The following is a 13,964-nucleotide window of genomic DNA, read 5'->3' on the forward strand; positions in this document are numbered from 1 at the left end:
CCCCAGTCCTGGGCTTGAACTCAGGGCCTGAGCACTGTCGTTGAGTTTTCTCAAGACTAGTGCTCTACACTTGTGGTGCAGTACCCCTTCCAGCCTTTTCTATGTATGTGGTACCAAGGAATAGAACCCCGGGCTTCATGCATGCTAGTCAAGCACTCTTAAGACTAGGTCGTGCTCCCAGCCCCTGGCTAAATCTTTAAAACAACATTCCTTTTTTGTCTGGGTGCTTGTGGCTCGTGCTGTGAAGCCATGGTTGAATCAGTATAGCATGAGATTTCACCAGGCTACTTAGAAGACAGGGGACTTTAAAACTTATGAAATTGAACCAGGCACCAATGGCTGATGCCTATAATCCTAGCAATAAAGGAGGCTGAGAATCTGAGGATCCTGGTTCAAAGCCAGCTTGGGCAGGAAAATCTGTGAGACTTTTATCTGTGGTTCCAGTGGTAGAATACTAGCTTTGAGCAAAAAATCTTAGAAAGTTCCCAAGCTCAGCGTTCACATCCTGGGACCACACACACACACACAATCCTTATGAAACTGTCTCCAGGATTTCCCATTTTCAGGCCCAGGGCAACAACCACCACAGAAAGCTAAACTTTGGATTAGGGTTATTATACTGAAGCCAAACAAAGAACTTGGACTTCCAATGTCGTCTGAAATTCTTATTAACTGTCTATAGAAGGACTTCAGTAGGGAAGAAAAAATATGACCAAGCAAACAATGTCCAGTTTTTATTTTTAAAACATTATTAAACCAAATTAAAAAATGATGGGTTACAATAATTGCCTTAAAATGTAAGCCCTTTCAAGTCAGGGCCAAGGAGCCTGATAGACCCCGTTTACACAGCAGAACTACACAGTTGATACTGTTGGTATTTCCACCTTTGCCCAATGGTACAGATACACAGAAGTCATACAATCTCCTTTGGCATGCTTTTCCCTCCAGACTTTCAAATACTTGCTTCTTAGGAATCAAGTTACATTTCAAAATCTATCTATAGCCAAACTGATGAGAACACATTTAAAATAATTTCTCTTTTTTGTTGGTAGGACTTGAACTTGGGGCTCCAGTGCTGTCCCTGAACCTTTTTCACTCAAGGCCAGTGCTCTAGAGGCACAATGTTACTTTTCATTTTTTGACTGGGTGTTTTTCTGCCCTGGCCGGCTTTAAACTGTTATCTTCAGATCTCAGCCTCCTGAATAGCAAGGATGTTAAGTGTGAGTCACTAAAACAATCTTTTTTTTTTTTTTTTGTTAGTCATGGGACTTGAACTCTGGGTCTGGGTGCTGTCCCAGAGCTCTTCAGCTCAAGGATAATGTTCTACCACTTGAGCCACAGGGGCCATTGCTGGTTCTCTGGAGGTTTGATTGGAGATAAATCAAGTGTCATGGACTTTTATGCCTCGGCTGGCTTTGAACTTCGATCCTCAGGTCTCAGTCTTCTGAGTATCTAGGATTGTAGATTTGAGCCAACAGAGACCTGTGTGGCTAAAGCAATTCTTATAGAAAACGAATACTTTAAGATAACTTGGTGGCACATTAGATGTTAAAACAGCAGAGATGAGAAATAATGTACAAGAATTAGTTCCTTGGCTATACAAGCCATCCATATTTCTTCCCTAATTAACTATGCTTCTTATATGAGCAGAAATGAATAAGAAGAAACAGAACACATCATTTATTTTTTGGTTCTTGGTTGTAGCTGCCAGAGTCAAGAATTCATGACTGAATACAAAGCAAAACAACGCGTATGCTCCTAAATTCTGGGATGGGCAGACTAACAAAACAAACACGATCTCTTTAAAGTTTTTGTCTATTTTGCTTTCAAGTCATGATAAAAGAAAATTCACAGCAGTTTAATAGATGTTGAAAGATTTAACTGGGGGCTCACTCAGACAAAAATCAAAATTAATTTTACAATTTACACTCCACACAAGAAAAACTTGGTTAAATAGGGTATTACATCGCACACCGAGTCTGGAGTACATACAGTGTTTAAATTCACTTGCAGAAAAGGCATGGTAGCTTTTGGGCAGAATGTTTACACTCACCAATGCACCTTAAAAAAACAAAACAAAACAAAAAACTACCAGAAAGGATTATGGAAATCAGAACAGTTGGCCAGGCACTTAAACCAGGGAAAGTGATTTTGAGGTAAGGTAGATTTACTTTCAGTTAATCATAAACACATTCCAACAACTCCAGTTTGAACCACACTAACAGAACGTATCTAGCTCTTAAACGCTATCTCTTTGTCATGGCAAAATTCATAACCTGGGTCATTTCTTAAGAAGCTATTAGGAGAGCATTTTCAAGTAGGAATTTTGGCCCTAGCTGGCTACTTCTGTGCTTGGAACATAGATGAAAACACTATAGATGTGTTCCACATAAGGCATGGGTCCTATGAGCCTATGGGAGTAATCAAGCTTCCTCCTAATGTGACATTAAATTGAAGCATCACTTTAGACTAGTGAATACACTACATGCCACAGACTCGATGAAAAAAAAGATTAGGGCAAAGTGATAAGCGTCACAGAAAGAGAGATGAATGGGCCAAAAGGCACAGGACAAAGCCCCCAAGTTTTACAGTCACCAAGCTTTTGTGAAGCACCTGCCAGCAGAGCACTGCTCTGAGCCCACCCCGCTCTAGGCAATCTGTACTTCTTCATCTCAAGGTAATGGGGAATTTGTTTCATAAGTGAAAATTCACGTTTGAAAATCAAGCAAAAAGGATGTAGCCATGAGAAGACCATAGGAGAAAGGGGTCACTGGGAACCAGTCTGTTATTCAATGGCATCCAAATCTGTTTTCATTAGCATTATTAGGGCTGGAGCTGAGCACAGAGTGCAAACATAGCTCATGTGGGTGTTGGGTCCTGTCAGGATGTCACCTGCAAGCCCCAACCAGTGCCAACAACAGTTTCACTTCCCATTCACTTCCAAAATAGCAATTCCAAGTCTCCTTTGTGTTCTGAATGAATTCATCCCCTTTCATTACAAGGTATTCCTACAACTTATCAAAATCTGGTTTTAATAACCCTCCAAAAAACATTGTAAGCCACAACCTGCACATTTCTGATGCATCCTCATTCCAGTGAAAACAAGAAAAAAAAAGATCACGACTTTATTCTAGTTGGGTTCAAAAAGAAATGATGCATTTCTGAATATTTCTACTGTCCACCTAGGATCCTAGACCTTTTCAGTGCCAGCAAAGGCCTCGTGCTATTAACCTCTAACCTCTTCGCTCATAGGGAACAGCAGGCCTTGGTGAAACTACTAGCAAGTTACAACCCGCTGACTGGCTGCGGGAAAGGGGTATTCTCCCGTGAGAAATGGCTTGCTCACGTTTTGGAATGGTGACATCCCTGGTCCATTAGCACCAAAACAGTTAACCTAGCCCCTCCTACTGAGGGCCAGAAGGATGGGGCCACAGGGGGTGGTTGGCTGTGACAGTAGAGATATAACTGTATTTGAGGTTTACAAGACATTGAGTTCACCTTATGAAGTAATACACCAAACTTTCATAATGTTTGAGTAAGTGTAATTGAACTTTCTATGACCCAAATTTCATTATAAATGGAAGTTATTAAGTATTAGATTATCAGTAAGCTAAAAGAGGAAAAGCAAAAACAAAAACAACTCTACAAACTTTGTAAGTATTAAGCAACCAAAGAGTAATGAGGTTAAACATTAAGTGAAATCACTCGTAATTGTTTCCAGTTTTTTCCCTTCTGGGAGAGGCCCACATAGGCCTGTGGGGAAAGCATCTCACCATGAGTGATTGCCAAGGGACCTTTCCTCCCGCTGGGTAGTTAGAGGTTCACTGCCACCTCCATGGAAGTTCTGGGGATAAGTCTACAAACCACTTCTAGGAAAAAGGCACTTTACTGGGAAAGCTGGATTTAGTTTCATGGAAATTAAGAAGACTTAGAATGGACTCCAGGGTCAGAGCGTTCACTCTTGTATTTGTGAAAGCAGAGCAGATTTATGTCAATTTATGGAATATAGCCGATCACATGACAATCAAATCAATCAGCAACATTGATTAGACTCCTGGCAAGACATTTATGACATTTCTCCAAAAACTAACAGAGGTTCAACAGTAAAAAAGAGGGGCAGAGTGGGGAGGAATCCCCAGCAGTTACTCCCCTAGAGCTCAAGAAGCAGCTGCCAGCTTGTTTCAGAGCATGAACCGCTTTTCTCAAGAGGAATCCTGCCTAGCTCAGGTTGGTTTGTTTTCTCTCGGGGAACACCCAGGGCAGAACACTACCACGGAGCAGAGGAGGTGTGCTTCTCTGGTCAGATGACGAAACAAAGAGGTAGTTGTTCTGAGAGGTTCTCGCGAGACCCTGTGTAGTTAGGGTAGCAGGAGTGTCTCTGAGATGAAGAGAGCTACTGGGTTCTTCTCCTCCGGAGTCAAGACCGGGGTCAGCGGCTGAAACACAGGACAGGACACAGGGTCAGGAATGGTGTCAGCGGCTGAAACAGGGCAGGATACATGGGGCACACACTGTGAATGGCAATGTGTTTCTAGATGAGTCTCACCTTGAAAGTGGCTCTTTGTGGACAACAGACATGAGAATCTGAAAGAAAAGATCACACACCTTGTTACTTAGTTTCAAAGTGATCCTTTAAACTCCAGTTCTGTGTCAAAATGTGGCACATCTACATTTTATAAATAGTATATCCTACTTTCTAACATTATCAAAAGCAGAACTCTGGCCAGGAGTTTGGCCTAGTGGTAGAGTGCTTGCCTAGCGTGCACAAAGACTCAGGTTTGATTCCTCAGTATCACATACATAGAAAAAGCTAGAAATGGGGCCGGGAGTTTGGCCTAGTGGTTAAAGTGCTTGCATGCATGCATGAAGACCTGGGTTCGATTCCTCGGTACCACATACATACAAAAAAGCCAGAAGTGGTGCTGAGGCTCAACTGGTAGAGTTCTAGCCTTGAGAAAACCCAAGGACAGTACTCAGGCCCTGAGCTCAAGCCCAGGACTGGCAAAAAAAAAAAGAAAAAGCTAGAAATGGTGCTGTGGCTCAAGTGGCAGAGTACTAGCCTTGAGGAAAAAAGCCCAAGGACAGTGCTCAGGCCCTGCGTTCAAGCCCCAGGACTGGCAAAAGGGAAAAAAAAAAACAAAAAACAAAAAAAACAAAAAAACAGAGCTCAGCCAGGCTCAGTGGCTCACGCGTGTAATCCTAGTTACTCAGGAGACTGAGATCTGAGAATCAAGGTTCAAAACCAGCCTGGGCACTAAAAAGTCCCAGAGACTCTTAGCTTAAGGGGTAGGGTAGTAAGTAGCCTTGAGTTAAAGAACTCAGGGACAGGGCCCAGGCCCAGAGTCCAAGCCCCATGACCAATTGGGGGGGGCAGGGGGCAGAGAGACAAAAAACAGAACTCTGTAGAAATAACAAAATTATTCCTGATAATATTAGAATTGTTTTCAATTACAAGTAAGACTGTACCAATTGCAGAAATGGCACCATAAAGGAAATATTTACTAGATTAAAATACACAGAAATTAAGATGGATGTGGTGGCTCACGCCTGTAATCCTAGCTACTCAGGAGGCTGAGATCTGAGGATCGTGGTTCAAAGCCAGCCCAGGCACAAAAAGTCCGTGAGACTCTTAGCTCCAATTAATGGTCAGAAAACCAGAAGTGACACTGTGGCTCAAAGTGGTAGCCTTGAGCAAAACAAAACAACAAAAAACAAAAACCCAAAGCACAGAATTTGTAATTTAAATAGCAACAGACACAGGAATAGTTATCCAAATTAACTGATACTACATAATGACATAATTACATTACAAGACTGGAGGCCCATGCATGGTTCATGCCTATAATCTTAGCTGCTCAAGAGGTTGAGATCTGAGTGTCAAGGGGGTGAAGCCAGCTAGGGCAGACAAATCTGAGACTCATGTCCACTTAACTAGCTAAAAAGCTACAAGTGGAGCTGGCGGCTCAAGTGGTTAAAAAAAAAAAAAGCTAAGGGACAGCTCCCAGGCCCCGAGTGCATTGCCCAGAATCTTCTACCCCCACACAATTCTGGAGAAGACCCCGTGCTCACTTGTTACATCACCACACAAGGCAAGCCCATGCAGCCCTGAGTCCCATCGTCACTGCTGTTGAGCTTTTTCATTCGGTACTGGCGGATCTCCCTCACCAGGGTGTAAAAGGCATCTTCAACACCCTGTGACAAAAGAGAAAAATGAAAGAAAGCAGCACATATCCAAGGAGTAAGCACTCTCCCACTTACACTTCTTCATTTGGATTCCAAATAATAAGCTAATTGCTACTAGGATGAGGGCAGGAGGCCTGACATTCCTTGCGCATCATACTCACTGACTGACATATGAAGAGCAGTGTGGGACACAAGGAACAGAACCAGGGCTGGGTGCCGAGGGTTCACACCTGTAATCCTAGCTACATGGAAGCTGAGATTCCTCTGCCTCCAGAGAACATTACACCTGTGCTCCAAACTTGACTCCCACCTGTCTAGTCTTGGCTGAGGTTTCAATGAACGGGATCCCGTAGCTCTTGGCCAGTTCGTGGGCTTGTTTTGTGTCAACTGTCCTCGTGGGCAAGTCACATTTGTTCCCCACCAGCACCATGGGCACATCCTCGGAGTCCTTCACTCGCTTAATCTGCTCCCTGAAACAGAACCCAAGAAAGCAAACTGTTGGAAAAGGTACTCACACGGTAGAGTAAGGGAGAGGGGGAGCCGAACCTTCCAGGCAGCTCCACCTCCCCCTGGGGCCTCATACACAGACCAGGGCTCCCTTCATGCAGCTGCCTCGGAAACTGTGGGCACCAGCTCACACCCAGGGGAACAGGCCAAGCCTACTTTCCATTAATTTTGCTATACTAGTCACATTTTTTTTTCTTTGTCGGGGTAATGTATAGAGGGATTACTGTTACATTTGCCAGATAGTTGCCAGGTGCATTGTTACTATCATCATTATTATTTATTTTATTTACTTATTTTTTGGTGGGTTATGGGGCTTGAACTTGGCCTGGGCACTGTCCCTGAACTCTTTAGCTTAAGGCTACCACCCTACCCTTGAGCCAAGCCCCACTTTTCTGTTTTCTAGAGGTTAACTGGATATAAGAGTTTCAGGTCCTTTTGTGCCTGGGCTGGCTTTGAACCTTGATTCTCAGATCTCAGCCTCCTGAGTAGCTAGGATTACAGGTGTGAGCCACCGCGCCCAGCTTAGATGCATTATCCCCATTTCCCACCCCCCCAATCATCTTGTTTCCCTCCCTCCCTTTCCTATTTCAAATAAACAAATGAACATATATACAATATACCAGGTAACAAAGGGTAAAAAAGAGAAGAGAAATAACAGTACATTAAGAACAACAATCACACAAGATAAAGCTCTTGTTTCCATATTCTAGAGATCCTTTCATTTAGTCTCATCCTATATGACCTTATGACCTAGGTTTTCCTCTGCTGGAAGAGTCCTAAATGTGTACTAATAGAAATGAGGGAAACCACTGAACCTATGTTTCTTTGGGTCTGGCTTAATATTTTTTTTCCAAGTCTTTCCATTTCCTTACAAATGGGGCGATGTCATTCTTTCTGATGGCAGCATAGAATTCCATTATGTATAAGTATCACATCTTCTCGATCCAATCATCTACTACATTTAAAAAAAAAATCAGATGCTTTAAATACTTTTCGGACTGGGATCTCTCTCTGTCACTCTCTTTCTCTCTGGATATATGTGTGTGTGTGTGTGTGTGTGTGTATCCGAGTATCTATAGATATCTATAGATAGATATGGATATATATATACACACACACATATATGTATTAGGTGATTATAACAAGCAAAGTCCACACATAACCAGTACAGAATCCAATTATTTTCCCCCCAAGATTGGTTGGGTCTGGGATGGGGTGCAGATCCTTCCAATGTGAGGAGTTAAGTGCTGAAAGCATTTCCAGAGGCAGAGAATGGGAAGTAAAGGCTGAGGAATAATCAGGAACTGATGTCAGGAGCTGGTGGTCACGCCTGTCATCCTAGTTACTCAGGAGGCTGAAATCTGAGGATCAGGGTTTAAAGCCAGCCTATGTGGGAAAGTTTCTGAGACTCTCATCTCCCATTAACTAACAGAAAACCAGAAGTGGAGCTGTAGTTCAAAGTGGTAAAGTGCTAGCCTTGAGCAGAAAAACTCGAGGACATTGCCCAGGCTCTGAGCTCAAGCCCATGACTGACATCCAAAAAGCCCCATGAACTCAGATTTACACCCACTTACTTCAGAAAGCAGACATTTACATACTAATGGTGCCTAAGCCACGCCTCAAGGCAGATTATTTGCAGTCCGGTGTGGCCGGGCAGTGTGGTGTGTAGGTAGTATAGGCATGGGCTTGCTTTGAGTGGGTGCTGTGCTATCGCACCTTAGCAAGAAGATGCTATGATCTCTGGAGAGCAGCCCACACTGATGGGCCTAAAGTCACAAACCTAATAAAAGATAGAGCTGATCATTCAATATAGAAGTGTGGGGTTTGGGTTCTGACTTTGCTACCAATAGAATCCATTATTCTAAATATCCAACAAGCTATCTCATATTTATTTATTTAATTAATTTTTTTTGCCCAGTCCTGGGACTTGGATGCAGGGCCAGAGCATCATCCTTAGGCATTTCCCAAGGTTAGCACTCTACCAACCACCTGAGCCACAGCACCACTTCCAGCTTTATCTGTGTATGTGGTACAGGAGGAATCGAACCAGGTCTTAGTGCATACTAGGCAAGTACTAGTTATGATCCTGCTCCAACAAGCTATCTTGTGCAGCCTAGTTCTGATTCTATAAAACAGGAGTGCTGGTGGGGCAAGGTGGTACATGTGTGTAGTACTAGCTCTCAGGGAGTACAGGTAAGAGAATTGCAAGTTCAAGACCACGCTGGGCTATGCAGCCAGATGCTATTGAAAGAAAGGAAGGAAAAGACATGACATGACACTGATAGCTCATACCTATAATTTTAACTACTTAGGAGGCTGAGATCTGAGGACTGTGGTTCAAAGCCAGCCTGGGCAGGAAAGTCCCCAAGGCTCTTATCTTCAATTAACTCCCAGAAAATTAGAAGTGGCACTGTGTTTCAAAGTGACAGAGTGCTAGCTTTGTGCAGAAGAGCTCTGGGACAGCACCCAATCTCTGAGTTCAAGCCTCATGTCCAACCAAACAAATAAGGAAAAGAAAGGTAATACATTAGATTTTCTATGGCACACTTTCCACCTATTTTTTTTTTCTTCTGGTCGGCTGTGGGACTTGGACTCTGTGGGCCTGGGCTCTGTCCCAGAGTTCTTCAGCTCAAGGCTACCTAGCTACCCCTTGAGCCTCAGTGCCACTTCCGGGTTTCTAGTGGTTAATTGGAGATAAGAGTCTCACTGACTTTAGTGCCCAGGCTGACTATGAACTGCAATCCTCAGATCTTAGCCTCCTGAGCAGCCAGGATTATAGGTGTGAGCCACCATGTCCAGTCTGTCTTTTCCTTACATTCCTTGTTACACACTCCCTTTCTGTAGACTAAAAAAGTCCAGTGTGTTTTCTGTGAACATCTAAAGCAGGAAAGCGCTGGGTCCCTGTCTATTCCGACCCAGCTTGGAGCAGGGCGAGCCCTAGCTCCCTTCTAGAGGGGCTGCTCCACACCTGTACAGGTTGATGTCTGCAAAGGACTTGCTGTTATTGATAGCGAACACGCAGAGGAAGCCCTCGCCGGTCCTCATGTACTGGTCCCTCATGGCGCTGTACTCCTCCTGTCCAGCAGTGTCCAGAATGTCCAGCAGACAGGTCTCTCCATCTATGACTACCTGCTTCCTGTAAGAATCCTGGTGGGGGAGGCAGAGCAAGAGCAGACATTTATTACAAACCAGAGGGAATCAAGTGCCATTATCAAGAATAAATGAACCTGTTAATTATCCAGTCTATTGCTGATTTGTCCCTCAAATTCAAGCAAGAGCTGTACTCCAAAAAAATCCCAGGAAAAACCTAGACTCAAGGCATGGTTCAAGTGGTCTAAGCGATCCCAGTGAGCTCCAAGCCTGAGTTCAGCAACACACACACACACACACACACACACACACACACACACACACACACACACGGCAAACAAATAATATATTTTTAATAACCCATGAACTGGACTGTTTTAGTTTGACTTTAAAACGCCAAACCTATCCACACCAATTAGAACCTAATCCCGAATGTAGCCTCATTTGTACTTATAATTAAATATAAGTATAGGGGAACCTATAACACCTACACTGTTTTTTCTCGTCACAGCAGATCATAGGTTTGGAAAAGAATCCTGAGACATGGGCTGGGAGTTTGGCCTAGTGGTTAAAGTGCTTGCCTAGCATGCATGAAGACCCGGGTTCGATTCCTCGGTACCACATACATAGAAAAAAGCCGGAAGTGGTGCTGAGGCTCAAGTGGTAGAGCTCTAGCCTTGAGAAAGTCCAAGGACAGTGCTCAGGCCCTGAGCTCAAGCCCAAGACTGGCAAAAAAAAAAAAAAAAAAAAAAAAAAAAGAATCCTGAGACAAATTCCTCAAGCTCCAAACAAAGTACAATTAGTTTCTCAAAACAAGAATAATCATATGAAATTACTCCTAATTTTGCTTATGGCATTAATTTTTTTTGCTCTTTATTCTCTAAGGGGTGGTTAATTAAGTCCATACAAATTTAACCTGACTTGTAGACATAAAACATATGTGTAAAATACTTCCATAATACTTACAAAATATTTGTAAAGCGGCCGGGAGTATGGCCTAGTGGTACAGTGCTGGCCTGGCACACATGAAGCGCTGGGTTTGATTCCTCAGTACTACATACATAGCACTGGAAGTGACACCGTGGCTCAAGTGGCAGAGCTCTACCCTTGAGCAAAAAGTGTCCAAGGACAGTGCCCAGACCCTGAGTTCCAGCCCCAGGACTGGCAAACAAAACAAAACAAAAACAAGCCTGTAAAGCAGTCCTTAAGAAATAAAGCAGATAAATACTGTAATCAATGTTTTTTTTTTTTTTGGAGGGGAGGCAATACTGAAACTTCAACTCTGGGCCTGGGTGCTATTCCTTGAGCTTTTTTTTTTGCCAGTCCTGGGCTTGAGCTCAGGGCCTGAGCACTGTCCTTGGACTTTCTCAAGGCTAGCGCTCTACCACTTGAGCCTCAGCACCATTTCCAGCTTTTTTCTATGTATGTGGTACTGAAGAATCAAACCCGGGTCTTCGTGCATGCATGCAAGCACTCTACCACTAGGCCAAACTCCCGGCCCTCCTTGAGCTTTTTTGTTCAATCCTAGTGCTTTACCACCTGAGCCACAGCTCCACCTGCAGCTTTTTTTTTTTTTTTGTAGTTAACTGGAGGTAAGTTTCATGGGCTTTTCTGTCCTGAGCTGGCTTTTAAACTTTCATCCTCAGATCTCAGCCTCCTGAGTAGGTAGGATTATAGGTGTAAGTCACTGATGTCAGGCCTGTGAACCCAGGATTTTATGTACACTAGGCAAACATTCTACTACCAAGCCACATTTCCAGCCTTGTAGCCAATTTTTTTTTTTTTTTTTTTGGTCAGTCATAGGGCCTAATCTCTAAGGCTTGGGTGCTGTCTCTGAGCTCTTCAGCTAGCACTCTACTACTTGAGCCATAGAGCCACTTCTGGTTTTCTAGCAGCTAATTGAAGATAAAGAGTTTCATGGACTTTCATGCCCAGGGATGGGCTTTGAACCATGATTCTCAGATCTCAGCCTCCTGAGTAGCTAGGATTACAGGTGTGAGCCACTGCACCTGGCTTTGCAGCCTTTATTTATTTAGGCCAGGTGTGGGGCTTGAACTCAGGGCCTGAGCACTGCCCTTGGGCTTTCTCAAGGCTAGAGTGCTAACACTTGAGCCACAGCACCACTTCCAGCTTTTTATTTTTCCCCTATGTATATGGTACCAAGGAATTGAACCCGGGCCTTCATGCATGCTAGGCAAGCACTCTACCATTAGGTCAAATTTCCGGCTCTGCAGCTAATTTTTAATAGTATCTATATTTGAATGAGTTCGCATTAATTATACAGATTTGTGGCAGTGAAGTCAGGGAAGGAATAATCACCAGAGTTAGTGTTAAAAACTGGCCAAAATTATAAACCCTTTAAAGAGTCATAGATACTACTACTTCCTGAAGATAACCTGTAAGATGAACTCCCAAATAACTTGATAGCATTTTTCTTTTTCTCCAGTGGTAGAGACTGAATCGAGGCCTTACCCCTGCTTGGGAAGTATTCTACTACTTGAACTATACTCCCAGGCCACCTTCCCAGGTGTGGTTATTTGTTGTGTCTGTGTGTGCTATTTCAGGGGTCTGAGTGCTTTCCATTATTGTTACTTTAACTATTTTGTTCGAGGATGGTACTCTATCACTTGAGCCACACCTCCCAATTCTGGCTTGCTGATAATTGGAGATAAGTGTGTTACATTTTCCTGTCTGGGTTGGGTTTAACCATGATCCTTAGATCTCAGCCTCCTGAGTAGCTAGAATTACAGATGTGAGACACCCTCCTGCTTTTAGAAAGTTTGGGACAGGATCTTCCTACTACTTCATCTGGACTAGCCTCACACTCTGGATCCTCTTGCCATCGCCCCCACCACCTCCTAAGTGGCTAGGATGGACTGGTTTCTGTCACACCATACCCTGCTTGTTCAATTTTTTTACACAGCCCTATGGAGTAGATAGTGTAGTTCATGTAAAAAAAACCTGTCTTTTTCTCCCCAGTGTTGGAGCTGGAGTTAGAGGCATGGGCTATCATTTGTTCTGCAAGTGTATAAAAATTAATCACATGGAAAAAAATGAAGCTCAAAGAGATTTAAGTGACTTTTCTCAATATCACATAAAAATAAGCTGCACAGGGCTGAACAAGGTAGTGATACAAAAATCTCAAGTTGTTTATACTCCAACCCAGCTTCAGTGGCTTTGACTTTAAAAATTGGAGAACCTCAGGAAGTACAAATTCTATCTGTACTCCACTGTGTCTTATTATTTTCTTCTGATCTCTTGTGATTTAATAGATACCATATGTGAAGAAATGGAATCAATTCAACACTCAATCGACAATAGTTTTACAAAACTTAAACAACCCTAAGTTTTTAAAGAAAATCCTCTGGTATTATCGAATGCAGTCCTATAAATAACTTTTTGATTTCTCTCCTTTTCTCTGTCTTTAAGGAATGGATAAAGGATTGGCAAGCGAACCCCCGAAAGCGAGGCCTGGGGCGGGCTCACCTCTATGGTGGGGTCATATTCATCCACGAAGTGGTTCTGGATCAGCTGGATGGTCAGCGCGCTCTTCCCGACGCCACCTGCTCCGACCACCACCAGTTTGTACTCGGTCATTTCACACCAGCAAGAACCTGAGGGCGAGGGGCAATGAGGGAAGCCGCCAGCGGGATGCAGTGCACAGCTAGGAAATGCAGTCTCCAGCGCGCGGGGCTGTCCACTTCGTAACTGGCCTGCAAAGTGACTCGGGAAGGCACAACTCCTGGCGGGCAGGTGGGGCCTCCAGTTTCTGGGGTAAACCCTCACTCAAGTCACTGTCTCAGGGCGCCCGGCCCCACCCTCGCCCCGCACAGAGGGGCGCCTCCCTGCCTCCCAGCCGAGGCTCCCCACGCCGCCGCGGCCGGCGGCCCCTCCCTGCCCGCTCCCCACCCCACCCTCTGGCGGATCGGAAGCCGCCCCATCGAGTCCCAGGGAAAAAGACCCCCGCCCAGGGCCTTTGTCTGGAGCTGGCGGGTTCCGCTCGGCGCCCAGCACCGGAGACGCCGCGCCCTGGCTGCCCTCCTCCCCACACGCAGGAACCTTACCGCCAGCCTCGCCGCTCCCGCTACACTCGGTCCTGGGACTTCAACCGGGAAAAAAGACGGAGACCCCGGAACCGCCATGAACAGCCCCCACCCGAGCGGCACTTCCGGCCCCACCCGCTA

General features: G+C 44.5%; 1 protein-coding gene across 1 annotated transcript; it reads right to left on the reverse strand.

Moving 5' to 3' along the window:
- Window positions 1-719: 719 nt before the first annotated feature.
- On the reverse strand, window positions 720-13,947 carry Nras (NRAS proto-oncogene, GTPase). The gene is made up of 7 exons (XM_090334078.1): window positions 13,845-13,947; window positions 13,267-13,394; window positions 9,659-9,837; window positions 6,494-6,653; window positions 6,070-6,192; window positions 4,547-4,584; window positions 720-4,436 (listed from the first exon to the last, which is right to left on the reverse strand). The coding sequence occupies exons 2-5, from the start codon at window positions 13,375-13,377 to the stop codon at window positions 6,073-6,075; spliced, it is 570 nt and encodes a 189-aa protein (XP_090190204.1). The 5' UTR covers window positions 13,378-13,394; window positions 13,845-13,947; the 3' UTR covers window positions 720-4,436; window positions 4,547-4,584; window positions 6,070-6,072.
- Window positions 13,948-13,964: the final 17 nt, after the last annotated feature.

The sequence above is a fragment of the Megascapheus bottae genome, chromosome 6 (genome assembly GCF_031878675.1).
Source record: "Megascapheus bottae isolate mThoBot1 chromosome 6, mThoBot2.hap1, whole genome shotgun sequence".
Taxonomy (NCBI): domain Eukaryota; kingdom Metazoa; phylum Chordata; class Mammalia; order Rodentia; family Geomyidae; genus Megascapheus; species Megascapheus bottae.

Coding starts and splice junctions, on each gene's coding strand:
- Nras (XM_090334078.1), bottom strand. CDS start 13,377: ATGACCGAGTACAAACTGGTGGTGGTCGGAGCAGGTGGCGTCGGGAAG. Junction 6,654..9,658: donor GCAGACATCAACCTGTACAG/GTGTGGAGCAGC, acceptor GTTCTGTTTCAG/GGAGCAGATTAAGCGAGTGA. Junction 6,193..6,493: donor CCTCAGCCAAGACTAGACAG/GTGGGAGTCAAG, acceptor CTTTTGTCACAG/GGTGTTGAAGATGCCTTTTA.